The sequence below is a fragment of the Pagrus pagrus genome, assembly GCF_965226575.1.
Source record: "Pagrus pagrus genome assembly, chromosome: 10".
NCBI classification, from domain to species: domain Eukaryota; kingdom Metazoa; phylum Chordata; class Actinopteri; order Spariformes; family Sparidae; genus Pagrus; species Pagrus pagrus.
This window is the reverse complement of record NC_140194.1, coordinates 27734535-27750875: the sequence shown is the minus strand read 5'-3', so window position 1 is coordinate 27750875 and position 16341 is coordinate 27734535. Positions and strand designations below refer to the sequence as shown.

At 40.1% G+C, this 16341-nt stretch overlaps 1 protein-coding gene across 3 annotated transcripts in view; it reads left to right on the top strand.

Moving 5' to 3' along the window:
• Window positions 1–16341, top strand: part of wwp2 (WW domain containing E3 ubiquitin protein ligase 2) — a 56035-nt gene that overhangs the window by 7037 nt on the left and 32657 nt on the right. For all 3 annotated transcript variants that reach the window (XM_084364240.1, XM_084364238.1, XM_084364239.1), the window contains exons 3-8: window positions 242–398; window positions 1401–1522; window positions 2535–2672; window positions 11126–11204; window positions 14853–15016; window positions 15630–15873. In XM_084364240.1, coding sequence (XP_084220366.1) covers window positions 242–398; window positions 1401–1522; window positions 2535–2672; window positions 11126–11204; window positions 14853–15016; window positions 15630–15873 — 904 coding nt within the window. The remainder of the gene's footprint in view (window positions 1–241; window positions 399–1400; window positions 1523–2534; window positions 2673–11125; window positions 11205–14852; window positions 15017–15629; window positions 15874–16341) is intronic.

Here is a 16341-nt window from a genome sequence, read left to right as displayed (position 1 = left end):
GCTAGACTTTTGACCTTTTACACACACGAAAAAAAAGTTTCCTTATTGTAGTTGGACTGTTGCCATAGTATCACATTGTGCATCCTAGTCTGTTCAGTTCTACTCTCCATGTCACACTGCACAGCTCTAGCACCATGTTTCTGGCCTCTCCAATAGATGCTGTGTTGCAAAACAACCTTTCACTCCCTACTAATTCTAATGTATTCCTTTTTGTTTTCTTTCATTTCTTTCTGTGTTTCAGTGGTTTCAGCGAAGCCTCAGTCTCCCAAGCTGCCAAACCGCCACTCTCGGCTCAACTCTTTCGTAGAGGTGACTGCTGATGGTCTGACCAGTGAAACCAAAAAAACAGGCAAACGCAGTGGACACCTGGAGCTGCAGTGGAATGAAGACCTCACCCTGTGAGAACACCATTACCCACATACAGACAAGCACGCTGACTTTTATACATAACTGTATTCTGTTGTTTGTAACCTTGTTCAAATCCTTGGATAGAGCATAAAAATCCATGAAAGCATCCCCCTGTTATGTGTGTGCTGATACAGGCAATGATGGAACGTTTCAAATACAAGAATATCACACTTTATTAGAAGTACTATATGTTAACTAATATCATATGAATGTTGGACACATTTTCTTTTCCTTTTTTTTATTTGCACAGATTTTTGCATTGTTACTTATGTAACAATGATCATGTGGATGTACATGTTAGACTTTTTTGAACATGGAGAAGAAAGGTTTTAGTTCGGAAAGAAAGACTCAAATTGTGCACATAGAAGGGAAAATACAAAAAACAACAGAATTAAATAACTAAAAATGCAGAGCCTCCAAATACACCAACACTCACACAACCCATCCCGGCTCATTAAGAATAAAAGGTACACATACAAGTAACAGAATGCAACAACCCAGCCCTTAGTCCAAGCAGGACCTTCAGGTCTGTAAAATATGATGTAAAGGTTGTCACTTGTGAAATAACTTCAGTACATCCTCTTATTTTAGATTTGATTTTCTTTAGTTCGAGAACATAGTATATTTAAGCTACTACAGAAGTTATTTAATTGAAGCCCAGCTGGTTCTGCTGCAACAATCTAGTTTAGTTTCTAGTGAAACTCAGTTCATTTAAGTATGTCTTGAGATCAAACAAAACACACACACAGACCTCATTACAGTCGCAGTATGCACATAGGTAAGGATAATAGGAATATAAAAACAAAAATATAAAATGAAAGCATTGTAAAATTGTTGTCAGTCTGTAGTTGGTGTGCTTTCCATGCTGGTATTAAGGCAAAACTGATTAGATGAATGCACTGGTGTGTAGAATTTTTTTATTTTTAATGATGTGTGTCAGTGTGGTAACAGGCCCCCAGTTTATAAAGTATGTGTTTGTGTGTGTTTCACAGTAATGTGACGCCTCAGAGTCGTCTGGATCTGAAGCTGTGGAGCTGCCACACCCTGAGGAAGGAGCTACTGGGCAGCGCCACCATAGACCTGCTGGACACACTGCGCACACACGATGGCAAGAGTAAGAGCATCACTGAAAAAATATTAGGATTTATTTCAGTGTTTAGCAAAAATAAAATCTATCTTATAAGCAGTACATTAACAAACAAGAACAATAAACAAAAAAGTGTGATTTTATAGATTGTATGCTGGAAATGTAAAATATTTCATATAAAGAATTAGGGAAAGGAACAGAGCATAGGATGAGAGAGGAAAAAGAAAGTGAGTGAGTGTGAGTGTCCTCTGTGATTTTGAATATATATATATATATATATATGTATATATATATTAATATACTAATATTGAACATGTTTAATATTAACGGGATTGCCCCGATGAGTCACTTTCATTATTCTGAGTTGAGCAGTTCAGGAGGCTTAAGGTTGGTTTCACATTAAATCAGGCAGTGTGGCGAAAACACAGGTTGTCCCATTAATTTTAATGAGGCTAGTCCATTTTGTTTTTTTGGCAGTGCTGGCTGCAGGGGGCTCCGAGAAAACGGCAGTTGTGGCAAAAAAGTTGAATCCATCTCAACTTTTGTAGAAACGCAGCCCATTCATACAGGTTTCCCTTGGAGTTAAAATATTTTTTTCAAAGTGGTGTGATATCAAATCAAATATCTTTGCTGAGCAACTGGCATCAGTGATTTGATTTACTATGAAGTGAAGCACGACAGCATTATTCATCAAGATAAAATATTACTCAGCTCTCTTAGCTTGTTGTTGCTCATCTTCTGGCCCCACATGTCTCAGCAGGGTGGCCCTCCACTGTGGGAGTTAATACACTGTGGAAGTTAATCCAATGTGGGAGTTAATACACTGTGGGTTCACACTCTTTTCTCATTTTGGAGCAATAACTGAGGATGTCCGATTTCCTCCCTTCCATCCCTCATCACCCTCACCCTCACCCTTCCTTCCAACCCCCACCACATGTGTCATCTACCTTCTCATCCCCTCTCTCTCTCTCTCTCTCTCTCTCTCTCTCTCTCTTTCTCTCTCTCTCCCCCTCCCTGTTGTTCCACCTTCCCCCTCTAGTGGAGAACGTCCAGCTGAGTCTAGTGCTGCAGACAGAGAACAAAGGCTCAGTTGTAGCGGGAGGCGAGCTCAACGTCTGTCTGGACGGCATGGTTGTTGATCTGGGCTCACTGCCCAATGGCAGCACGGCAGCAGACAGTGAGTACCGCTTTCACCACACAACCACACACACACACACACACACACACACACACACATTGACACATTGACACATTGACAGAGAAGTGATGCTAATAACACCATAATGCACAGAGAAGCACTCGCACTAAGGCCATACACATACATATGTGCCATGTGAACGTTTTCCAGCTCCGGTGTGGTAATTTTCGTGATTTAGAAGACGAAAAAATTCCCTTTAGGAAGTAATAAAAGATAAAAGTCAAATGATCTCAGTGGGAATTTAGGAAGAGATACAGCACAGAAAAAATATAACAAGGTACTGCAAATGTGGGTGTCACATATCATGTCAGGCGCAATTTCAACAGCCCAGCAACATTCTCCAAAAAAAAAAGGGGGAACTAAAACAAGGAATTTAATTGTGAATATATTGTATAAAAGTTAAGATAACACACAAATGCACTATGAAGTTTTCTGAACATTTGGAAAGACAAAGACAAAGATATATGAAAGTGAACATGCACACACTGTTTTCCAACAGAACTCCAGACAGCTTATTAGTGCAGAATACACCACAATATTAAACCTTTCTCCTCCTCTCACTCTTTCCCTTCCTGTTTCTCTAAAATGTTCCTTAATATTGCCAACAACCACATAAACACACACATGCACATGCGTTTGTTTGTACAGTAGGGTGCTTGTGTGTCTCTCCACCCTGGTAATGAGTGTTTTCCCCACTTGGAAAAAAACAGAGGTTTTACATTGTGAAATTGGCAACTTTCCAAAGTCACTTCTTCCCCACATGGCTTTGAATTAATAGTGTGCTCAAAGACATTTTAGAGTCTTGTTTATGTGCTGACATAATTGTACCATTGTATAACAGTATATTTGTTTTATTTGATTACCTAAAGTTACATTTTATATTGTTTATAATTGTATATTGAAGTAAAAATAGAGACAGGATTTAGTGTGTGAATAAGGTTGATATACTTAATTTAAATACATTTGTGCTACAGAACTTTTTCTATTATTATCTTGAGGTTAAAAGTTTCTTGGTGTAAAGCTGTTTACAACAGTACGAGATAACACTGAACGATGGAAAAACTGTTTAGATATGTGCTGCAATCAAAAACATTATATCCAGTTCATCTTGTATTGTAGAAGATGCACAGTAGGGGTGGGCGATACCACAAAATGTGTTTTCGGCCAGATACCAAGTAATGCAAGGTCCAATATCCAATGATCCAATATCACCGATATCTATACCGATACGTTCTATTATTAAAAAAAACAGGACAGTTTTTTAGGGCAAGTATCAAAAGTGTTGGGCTCTGGGGGAATTACCTTGGTGAAATACCAGAAAAATTAGGTCTATAGCTTGTGATAGACTACATGTAGCCATATAGGAATCCTGCACCTTTCATAGTTGCATTGAAAGATTAATATATTCAACCATTTTCATGTTTCATTATTCACTGTTTATGTCAGTGTTCATTAATTATTTTTAACTATTTAACAATTTTTTCTTTTCATTCTTACTTTATAGACGGTGATATGTTGTGGCTTCTTTCTTGTGACAAATGTACTTATTGTAAGTCGCTTTGGACAAAAGCGTCTGCTAAATGCCCTAAATGTAAAACAACTTGTATTCATTCTTTAACACTGACATTAGAGAGCACTTGATCTCTATGTGGATATGTTACAATTCCCCAACCAGTATAAAACCATTTCATAGCCCTTAGAGGAAGGATTTCAAGCCCTCCACAGACTTATTGACTCTCAGTCAACAGTATTTCCCCACTTCCAGGCACTACGCTAACATTTTACTTTCCTTTATGGTTTGGAAGCAAATACTACGTGTCTTTTTAACAAACACACAGTTATAAAGCTGCTGTTAAAACCATAGCCAGGTCCATGCATCCATCTCTCCTCTGTGTAACACACACACACACACACACACACAGGCTTTTCATAGAGCGCCACACAGAGTGTACAGTGTATTCTGCTGAATGAACACAGGGCCAACAGTAGAGGCCAAGCCCTGCCACAGCATGGGTTGTATAAATGTGTCTCTGTGTGACTGTTAATATGTGTGGAGAGGTTAAGAAGAGGTGTGTTTTAGGTAGTTTTGTTTTTGGGCATGCTGTTGTACCACATGTCTTCACAAGGACCGTGGCATGAGAAAAAGTATATAAAGGGGGCATTTCGCTAGTCTTCCCTTATAGAGGAGACGAGTATAGGGTTTAGATATAGATTGAGGTTTGGGCAAGATCCACAGAGGTTTTATTGGACAGATCTCCAAAATTATTGGTGTGTCTGTAGCAGATTTTTTTCCCCCATTGCTGCATACTAGCACTACCAGAACGTCATTTCATTTTCAGGATAAATTACAGTGGAAACACATGTATTGCAAGCTTTTTGATAGGGACTTTTCTTCTTACCTTTGCCCTCCAGCAAAATCCTGAAGCTGTACTCCTATTAAGGAAGTTTGGCCCTAAATTTCATCATTTTTTCTTATATTAGTATTATTAGCCTCACCAATTGCTTTTTTTCTCTGGATTTGGTTAATTTTTTTTTACTGAACATCCGAGAAACCCTCAGGATAATTTACAACGCATATTCATTTAAATAGTTTTTGCAGAATGGTTACTGTAATCAAATTGAAAACAAAAGTTTTTTTGCAACCATTTTTTTAAATTCTGCGTAGTATTAATATAGTTCTATGACATATAGAAGTTACTTGGTCCCGCATTAAAATCTGATCACACACAAGATGGCTTCGGAGCTCATTAACCCATGTTTTAAGATATTTTGATTATTGTAATTTCCTTGAATTTTTTTATGATACAGTGATAATTTTCTTAAACAATTCAAAGATTTTATATTACTCCATTTATATATTTTTGGAAAATGGCACATTTTTCATACTTTTTATTGGATGTAATATTACATTTAGTGGATTTATTTCATAGGTATATATTTGTACTTTGTTCACTTCAAGGTTTTCTATCTGTATGATACCTATTGAGGTTGTAGGATTCATTGGGTTCAGGAAATGTGCAAGTTACAGCTTGTAATGGTTTGGTTTGTTGCATACCAGATGCTGTGGAGTACATCTATTGGATTTTGCAAGATCCAGTTGATGTAATAGTAATAAAAAGTATTTTTCTGAAGAAAATCAATAACACAGAGTTGGCATGGAATGATCCCTTTGAGTTTGATGATTAGACCAATACCACTCTCTCATGCTATGGCTAGCAGTCAGTTAGCCTACCATTGCAAAAACTGATGTGTAAAAACTGTTCCTGGATCATCATTCATTATGATGTTCCAGGAACTACTCCCACACGGTGATATCAGATTGTGTATGGTGTTACAGGGGTTAATGAGCCAGACTATTTCCTGAGGAGCAGTGACTTCCTACCAGTTAAAACACTCAAGATATATAACTTGTTAGTGAGCCAATTAGTGAGCTTTAAAGGTGCTGGTTGGCCCATTTTGTTACCTTTTGTCAGAGCCAGGCTATCTGTTTACCCCAGTTTCAAAGCTTTATGCTAAGCCATGCTGGCTTTAGCTCTAGATATCTATCTTATCATACTCTGGGCAAAAGGTGGATTACTATATTTCTTGAAATATGGAAGTACCCTTTAAAGTAAAATATTGGTCAGGATGCAAAAAATGAAAATAATAAATAGTAGGTCATCACAATGCAGTTAAATAAGCTTCAATCTGTAATTTTGACGTGTGTGAAGGACAAAGGATAACATCAAGTGAATAGATCCGTGCACCGCCACCCCCTAGTTTCTTTATGTAGCCTGTTGTTGTACACACACACGCGCGCGCATAATCACAGACATCAGGAGTGCTTTTGTCTAATTTGTTGCAGAGAATTGCGTAATTGAGCCTCATTGCTTGCAGCTCAGCAGTACAATCGCCTCCTGTGATCCTGAAGCAGTGTGCATAGTATCGGGGGGGTTTCCTCTCCTGGCTTGCCTGGACAGGGATGACAGAGGTCGTGTGTGTGTGTGTGTGTGTGTGTGTGTGTGTGTGTGTGTGTGTGTGTGTGTGTGTGTGTGTGTGTGTGTGTGTGTGTGTGTGTGTGTGTGTGTGTGTGTGTGTGTGTGTAGGTGTGTGTGTGTAGGTGTGTGTGTGTAGGTGTGTGTGTGTGTGTTTTGGGGGGAGGAGAGGTTAGTGAACAGAAGGCTGAAGTATGCCCTCTAAAACCAGAGTTTTAGATTGAGGCACTTGTCTTTGTATGTGTGTGTTTTCTGGTCTCCTGAGGGCAGATGCAAGCGTGTGTTTTTGAGCTTGTGTGTGTGTATTCATAGGTATGCATGTACATATGGTTTACATTCTGTAGTGTGTGTTTGCAGGCATATGTGGGCTGGCCGAATGTATAAAGTGTATAAAGGTGGAAGTGTGTTGACTTCTGGTGGTGTTAAGGCACTCTGTGTTCTTGCTCTGAACGCACCTCTGTTAGTTTGGAGGTTTTACTCATTTCCCCTGGCAGCTTTTCTGACAAACACACACACACACACACACACACACACAGCAGGCTTAATAAGCAAACCCTTGTATTGAAAGACGAGGAGAAACAGAAGCCAGGGCAGAAAGATTTCAACTGTTGGCACACTTTGTAAAGGTTAGAGAATTACATACACACTCCAGGCATACACAACTTCCCATCCCACAGTAACAGAAGCCTCATATGCACCACAGCACAAACACACATTTAAGATGGGCATTTTATGTAATTTCCATATTCAAGTACATTAAAATATTATTGAATACCCGAGTACTCCCAAAAAAAACATAAGAAACTAGGTTTCAAAATGAACACCCAAGCAAAAATGTGGGTCAGGGCGAGGGTTAGCGACACACCTTAAACACCATTGCCAGAAGTGGTGGTGAGCGGATTGCCAGCAGTATTTTTCCCCTTTAAACACACCAACCTCTTTGACTCACATCACCCAAATGTATACGTGTACGTGTGTTAGTAGAGAGAAAGAGAGAGAGAGAGAGAGAGAGAGAGAGAGAGAGAAAGCTAATGCTTGGAGTGCAGCAAGAAGGGAGAAATAGCTGTGGAGAGACAATCACTCACCTTCTTATCACTCAGCAGCCGATGAATGAACTCAGGCTCGAATCAACTTCGGCTGGTCCTTGATAGGAACGCAGCTTATTGTGCGCTCACAAGGTGGCAAAGCTAACGTGTTTGGTAAACACAGTGCGGTCTTGGCTCGACCAGCGAGATAAAAGACTGCCTAGGCAGAGGTAAAATCCAAACATTTGGTAGCTCCCTTTGAGTAACAGCTGCACAGACGAAAGCTGATGCTTCCAGCAACACTTTACGATGGGACTGCTTGAGTTGGGGTGTGCAGCGTTTTTTATTGTCAGTACTGTGGCGCTGGAACTGACTGTACATTCAGGTGCGCTCTCAGACAAAGGGAGAAGGGAGTTTTCAAACCTGGGGGGACTGTGGCAACCTGGTACAACCTACTGGGCACTAGGGTTGGTGCACTTTTCTTTGTTAGGCTTTGTTAGTGTGTGGACGCTGCATTTTTAGGCTTTGGACTGTTGGTCAGATTAAACAAATAATCTGAAGACATCACCTTGCACTTTTTAATGTTTTTTCCATTAAAGATTTGCCCACATTTAAAGACAAAATGATTAATTGATGCATCGGAATGGTTATTAACAGATAAACTGTTATAATATGATAGTAATCATTACATGCCGTCCTAAATGACAGTATAAATGTGTTCATCAAATGTATTAACAGGTCTTACTCATGCTGCACAGTGAACTGGGAATACACAAGTGAACTAAGGTTTCCTCTTCAGCCATAGCGGCTGCTGAAATAAAATAAGCCGCCTGTTGTTTCTTGGTGTACTTTGGATGATGAGATGTTTTTGTGTCCTAAGATGGTCAGCAACTGAAAATTCTATTTTACACACCTACATACACACTCACTCATGTGGGCCTACACATGAACAGACACACACCAGAACAGTAATTTGACTTGATTTCGAGGGAGGGGGTGATGAACTCAGTGAGCAGGCTATGACACAATGGTTTCTCCTCAAGATCTCTGTTTATTTTTCTGTATGTCCATCGGGCCCGCTCACAAGAAGCCCTTTCATAGCCACAAAGCAGTACTCTGTGTGTGTATGTGTGTGTGTGTGTGTGTGTGTGTGTGTGTGTGTGTGTCTTTGAGTGAGTGAGTCAGTGAGAGATTACCTGTTTGTGTTACTTTAGATAGCAGGATATATATGTGTGTAAATATGGTTACTGTTTGAGGCCGTCATGCTTCTGGCATGAGCGTCTTACACATAAGAAGGTGCTGTGCTTGTGTGTGCTACAGAGAAGGTGAGTGTTAATGAAAAGCATGTTATAGACGGGTGGTTTTCAGTCACAGTTGGGACTGAACATATAGTCACACATTCCCTCACACCACCAAGACCGCATACCACTCTACACACACAGACACACACACACACACACGCACACACACCCGGCAGCACAGACAACACAGTACATACAAGGATGAATGGTCTCTTTTAAACCACCAACTGTACTTTCCTTGCCACATGTTTCAAATCTATATGGATTTGATTATTTTCTAGGGTTTTTTTAACCACAAAGTAGCCTAAGCCTCGCTTTGAGAACTTTCTCATTTTCTGCACAGCTCCAGAGAGGACCAGTAACCTCTGCAATGTTTAAAGTGTGACAGTAATGTGACGATAGGGAGAGACTGGAACTAATGCTGGTGTTGTTCCTAAATGAGCTTTAGTGCTGAAAAAGTGTAGCAGCTACAGATGGCATTGTTAAAAATGTTTTTGGACCAACTTCAGTATCCACTGACATTTTTTTCATTCCATAGTGTGCAGCCCTATTTTAATTTGGGATTATTCACAGAATAAAAATTTAGGTCTCTATTTAAACAGTCTTTGGCGCATGGTCTAAAGTCCATAGGGCATGCCCAACTCTAGACATTTGCTAGACAAACAGTGTGTAATCCGGGTGCAAAATTTGCTGCTCAACGAAAAGGGGTTTCATTTGGATTCCTGACTAGTCATGGGTGTGTTTTAGGTGTAACATAAAATAAATCAGTCCAAGTGTCATCTCCCATTCCCATTAAGAGCCAGGTGTGCCAGGACCTAAAGCAGTGCTATTAAACAGAAGCATTCGTTTTTGCTGAGGGACAGGGATGTGGGTCTTGGCTGTTGGCTCCTCTGCCTCTGCTGTTTTTTACTACTTTTATCTATTTTTATACTTATTTATATTTGATATTTATTTGTCAAACTAAGAGCTGCTGTCTATGTTTCGTTGTTTTTGAAACCATGACAAACATCTATTCTATTCTATTCTATTCTATTCACAATCATCTGTCAACAACTCTGTTTGACTGCATATGAGAAAATACACTGATATTTAACTGAGGAGGTTCCTTGGTGTGTAATAGTAATGCACAAATCTCAGTCACACACAATCTAAGGTCACACACACAGTCACGACTTTTACAGTAAAATAGTTTGGCGTGAAGCTGCCGCCCTCCTGATAAATCCTGTCTAAAAATATTTATTTCAGAAGCTAAAAGTTTAATTCTGTTTTCGCGTCTTACTATCTGAATAATGCATCTTTTAAAAAGTTAGAAAAATACTGCACTTTTGACTTGAGACCAGCTTTTTGTTGGTCTATGCCGCTGTCGGTTTCTGCTGCCTCAAGATAGCAATGAGCCGTCAGTGCACCTGACCACACCTCATTTTAAGACCAACACGCCCAGGGGCACACAGGTGGGCACAAGTACATTTGCTATTTACACAGCGTGGGCGCTGGGCATGAAAATGACAATTGCGTTGGTCTGAAACTAGCAATGACACCTGCGCTGCTTTTCACCAGGCGTAAAATAGAGCCTTTAATCTGTTGGGAATATGGAGAGTAATGCCAGTTAACTGGGCTGGGAGCAGACAATACATCAATTAATTCATAAATCTCCTTCATAAGGAAAATGCATTTTGTCAGTTTCCTTCATCCGCATAACAGGCTAGTATTTTTCTTATATTTCCATTGTTTTATTAGCGATGTGTCGAACTGCCTCTCCCTTGTTTCTGTCCCAAAATATGCAACACTTGTATGAAGACTGCTGTATTTGGTGATCCAGGAAAGCTCTGTCCGCTGACACATTGTCACTCCTTTTTGCAATACTTTCTGAGTAGTTACGCATTCTCTACTATCCAAGTCACCACTGAATCTTTAAGCTTCGTGAACAGCAGCATATCTGAATTTTAACATTCAGTTGCAATTTTTTCTCCTCATGCAGGAAAAAATTTAAATGACACACCCTAGCCTTTTCTCAATTCGTCACTTGCTCTCTTTGTTTCCCCTGATTGACTCACAGTATATGTTGTGATTGACAGCTGGTTATTACCTTGTTATCTATGTCTGTACAGTGATGATGTTCTGTGTCTTTGCAGAGATTCTGCAGGCAGACAGACCCAACCTGAGGAGGACACAGAGTGAGGAGACTCCTTGTACAGCTGGATCTCACAGCAGGTCAGCACACACACACACACACACACACACACACACACACACACACACACTCACAGACTCTCTAAGCACTGTTTGAAATTCAGATGCAGTCATCTTAATGCTGCAAGGATAAAACAGAGATTAGATGTAATAGAACATCTCAAAAGTGGATCTGAACCAGCTGTGTGGAAAGGTTATTTATGGATTATGGAGGAGTGGATGCATTAATGACATTTTCAAACCAATTGAATAAAAAGGAAGCACGTTTCTTACATAAATGCACTTCATTTCGGACCAGATTTGTGTCAGATGTGTTGTCTTTGTGTTGACAGACATAGCATGCCTTTTAAATCGGCTAATATCTAATCAGATAATTAACAAAACGTTTAGTATTGGTAGTATCCTGCAGTGACAATTCAATTTTCAGATTCAGTACCCATGCCTACAGTAGTTTTCCCTGGGGTTAACATTTGTGTTTTTATCCTTTTGCTGATGAATAAAATAAGATTTTTTTATTCTTTGAAAGGTGAGGCAGAGTTGATTATGGTTTAAGGTGGTCTAAGGAGCAGCACTGTAGAAACGTGACACATCACGTAGATCATGTGAGCGTGAAATAATGCCCACTTTGTGTCAAAGAAAAAGCCACATGTGCATCACACCTCTTTTTCCGTCTAACAAAGGCAACACTGATGGTTTGGGGTGTTATGACAGCAGCTTTCCTTTATAGGAGCTTGTTTTAGTCACAGCGATCTGTCTGCTTTTTTTCTGGATTCTCTTACGTGGCACTGACTTCTATTTCAGATGTCTTTATCATGCCAAGTGGCCAGAAAATGCATTGGCTGATGCAACAACAGAAAAAACAAATCACGTCTTGTACAACAAAATTTAATTGCTCTAACACAGAATTCACTTCAAATGTTGTGGGAAATAAAAACAAAGCTGAAACTTCAGTTTGTACAAGTCTCCTAAAAAAGAGAGTGCAGCACAAATAATAGCATGCCTTTTGTGCTCATCTTCCTTGGTATCTCATCAAGGAATATTTCACCCAATAATGAAAAAAATCTGTCATTATCTATTCACCCCTATGCTGATGGAAAATCAGGTCAAATTTTGCAGTCCACAGAACATTTCTGGAGCTTCACAGCAAAACAGCGTCACAGCATTCTCCTAAATAATCGAGGTAGATGGGAACTTCTTTTAGAACATTAAAAAACTGTAAAATGGCTTTTTACAGCTTGTTCGGTATAATCCAAGACTCCTCAAGCACCAAATGTATTTAAAAGACATTACTTATAACCTTTTTCAAGCTGAAATCTCCACTATGGCAGATAAGCTGAAAGCGTTATCACCCAGTCTGAAGTGGAAGCACAAGCTGGACCACATGTTGAGGGTATAAATAACATATTTTCCTTCAACTCTGGATCTAGCAGCTCCTAGAGATTTGGATTACACCACACAAGCTATATGGAGCATCAGGTTTGTAAAAGGTTTGTTGAGTTTGTAAAAGTTGAGGAAAGTAGAGACAAATGCCTCCATTACTCCCAGTCAGATGGGGATGTGTGGGGAAAAATTCCAGAGGAGCCTAGAGGAGGAGACTAGAGGTTTAGGAAGCATTGGTTTAGAGCAACAAAAAGTTGTAATTGAATATATATAACTCTCTGCAGGAGACGAAAAGTTATTTTTGATTTAAAAATCCTGCAATAAAAATGTCAGTTTCTGTTTGCCACTAGCGGTGGGTAATCTGACAATTTTTGGACAGTGATTGATCTTGAAGACGTCCACAATCTAATCCTTTCAGTTGAATTGAAGAGATCGCAGTATTTAACGTCCTCTTACGTATGTTTGCAAACTTCACATAACCTCATTGATAAGCAGATCAACACTCCCCGAACAAACCAGTTGAGTGATATAGACACCTCGTTGGCTTGACTATAAGAGAAGGCGGGAGGAGACGTACAACTTCAACTAAGTTCATGGTTGTTTTTTTCCAGAGCCCGACCAGTACTCGATTTTTGGCGCCAATGCTGATATTAGGAAATAAACGATTCAGATATCAATGTATTGGCCGATGTACACGCAGTTTTTGCAGTGTTTTTAAAACATTTGATCTTTTTAAAAATTCAAAACAAAATAAAAGCAAAGCAAAAATAGAATACACAATAGAATAATAGAAATAAAGAATAAAATACTACTGGAACTAAAGGCAACACATGGGAAATGTGGTTATTAAACACTTCTGACAAAGCTACTTCACTGGAAATTTAACAATTGTAAATCACCTCAATCACTTTTTCTGCATTATAAAATCTTAAAAAAGCTATTCATATCAGCGTATATCGGACAACATATAAGCCCATACCAATATATCTGATAGGTCAATATTGGCCAAAAGTATATCAGCCAACCGATATATCAGTTGGGCTCTAATGTTTTTTTCTGACAGTCACAAATACTCACATACACACACACATACACACACACACACACAGGCAAACAGAAAACCAGCTTTTAGGCATCTAATTCCAGCACAGTTCACTACACTGCTGGTTTCAAATGTCTCCAGAAGTTGTGGTATAATAATAAGAATAATAGCTCAATAATAAACTTGCGTAATATTTTTCTAAAGCGCTTATATGAAAAACATAAACTGGAGGCATAATTGTAATCAAAATAAATGGAAGAATGAAAAAAAGGATAGAGTGGAGGCAGCCTGTGCCAGTATGGTCGACTGAAGCACTTACGCAGAGGGCCAGCATGTTATTCCCCCCTGGATGTGGTTTCAATCGCTGCTCTCACTGGCTAGAATGGTAGTGGGATAATAAATAGTGGAGCAGACAGCATTTATTTCAAAGCTTTGCGGCGGGGGTGCGTGGGGTCAGATGGTATTTCCCTCCAAACATTGCAGGGGGGCATTAAATACAGCTTAGCCAAGAGTCCAAACCACTGCTGTCATGGAGAAGCAGTCAACATCTTCTTACAGTTGTGTAAGAACAGACGCAGCAGAAACAAGAGGAGAGGTTATTATTATCTTCCCATGACAAGGAGCTCGGTCCGCAAACACAAACATTCATATTCATACATACCAAGCGTTTATGTCAAACTGTTGCTTCCTTCCTCCACTGCTTCTTGTCATTATTGTGGCGGAGTCCAGCCCTGAATCGGTTGATGGCTGTCCAGGCTCCGCCTCAGCATTCCTCCATCCTGGGGAGGGAAACATGTTTGTCTTTGTATAAAAGGTCTTGTCGGAAAAGCAAAGTTATATTTAGTGATAGGACATTTTGAGGGTGTTCAGGGAGGAAAAGTTGCAGACACAGACACCTCTGTGCGTGTGTTTTGTGTGCTGGCTTTGCCCGTGTACACGCTCGTGTGCCAGGTCTATTCTCCTGAGTCAGGAAAAACAATAGGTCTAATTATAAGTTGTCAAAACAAAGCTGATCCACAGGAGGTGGACATGGAAGACTGTCAAAGAATGACAACAACAGTCATACACATTTATCTCCTACGTTGAATGATAAACAGATTTCTTTGTCGTCCCTCTCCTCCATCTCATTGCACCTCCCTCCCACCCTCCATCCCTCCTGCTTTTCCCCTTCATCTCCTTTTCTTTCACTTTCTCCCCTCATCTGCTCCACATCCTATTCTCTCTCTCTGTTTTTTTCTGTTTCTCAGGACTAACAGGCACTCAGTGGGGGGTTCACAGGGCAGCTCCCCAGGGTGCTCCAGAGGGGTCTCTCTCACTAACGGAGAGCTGAATGAGGAGCAGATCCCCACATCAGGCCCGTCTGCTCGCCGTCGGTCCTCCAAGAGTCACGGCAGCCCTGGAAGCAGCGCAGGTATACGCAGTCTGCTAACCTTAAAATTGTTGTCTGTCTTTAACAGGACTTCTACATATATAGTATGTATGTACGCTGACTAACATTTGACTGCTGATAGTAATATGTCCAGATATTCTGCACCATTCAGGGAGCACTAACAGTCGTTCTGACTTCCACACAGTAAAACATAAATGTATCATGCCACTTAAGGGTCTGCAGTAGTCGTGCCTACATGATTACTTGAAAAAAAGTTAAATTCTCTCTTCAGGCAGGTTTCCCTTATACTTATGTAGAGTCATTAGATACCTTTTTCAGCAGTGCTGGTAGAGCTCTACTGACAAACATCTGCATAGATTAACTTGACTCTGTTTATCCTCTGGTTTTATTTCTACAGCTCAATAGTCAATGTAACAATGTTCAGCAGCCAGCTTGGATGTCCCAGATGTCAGACCTCTGTGTCACTCTGAATTCAATGGACTAGTTGTAGATACAAAAAACTGAAATGTTGAAAATCCTAGATTCATATCACCACCAAAGTAAAGTCTCCTTAAAGTCCTGGTTTCGGTTTGTTACTTTTGAGCAATGCTGCCAACACTATAAATCCCTCTTTTATCCCTGTGTCTTCTCTCAGACAAAGTAGAGTTGACATCTAATGGGCTGGAGAACAGTCGCTGGGGCGTGGCGCGTCACACACCTCCTCCGTCCTCTCCGTCGAACCGATCCCCAGCTGCGAGCAGCAGCAGTGGTAGCCCCTCTCCAGGTCAGGACGCCTTGGGTCTGGCAGCACCATCAGAGCCCAGCCCCAACACCACCTCCACCACCGAACAGACCAGCAACAGCACCACAGAGTCCACTACAGAAGCGCTTCCGGCAGGGTAAGAGTCATTCAAAGTGATGTATGCTAAATTGTGGGTTTTCATGTTTGTAACATCAGTCATATACACTCCAAACAGTCATAACAATCTGTTGTGCAGTACATGCTGCAGCTTTGGACCCTTGACAAGCATGCAGGCTGACGTAGACACAAACTGTCATAAGACACATATTCAGTCAGTGTGTCATTAATATCTTGCTTTTAGTGTGAGAAATATGAGAATCCACCCTTAACGCAACCTCCCACTTTTAATTTCCTTCTCATTCCTGATGACTTCATACAGTAATATATTGGCGCCTTCTCGCTGCTTGCAGCTATTATGGACTTCACTTACTGCTTCTTCATGTATTTTTTAATGGTACATCCCCAAAAAACACTATGCATCCTGTTACACTTTGAAAGTCAGAAAAGATTCAATGTTCATGATATTCTATCGTATTAATATCGAGTTTCAGTCAAAATAATGTGA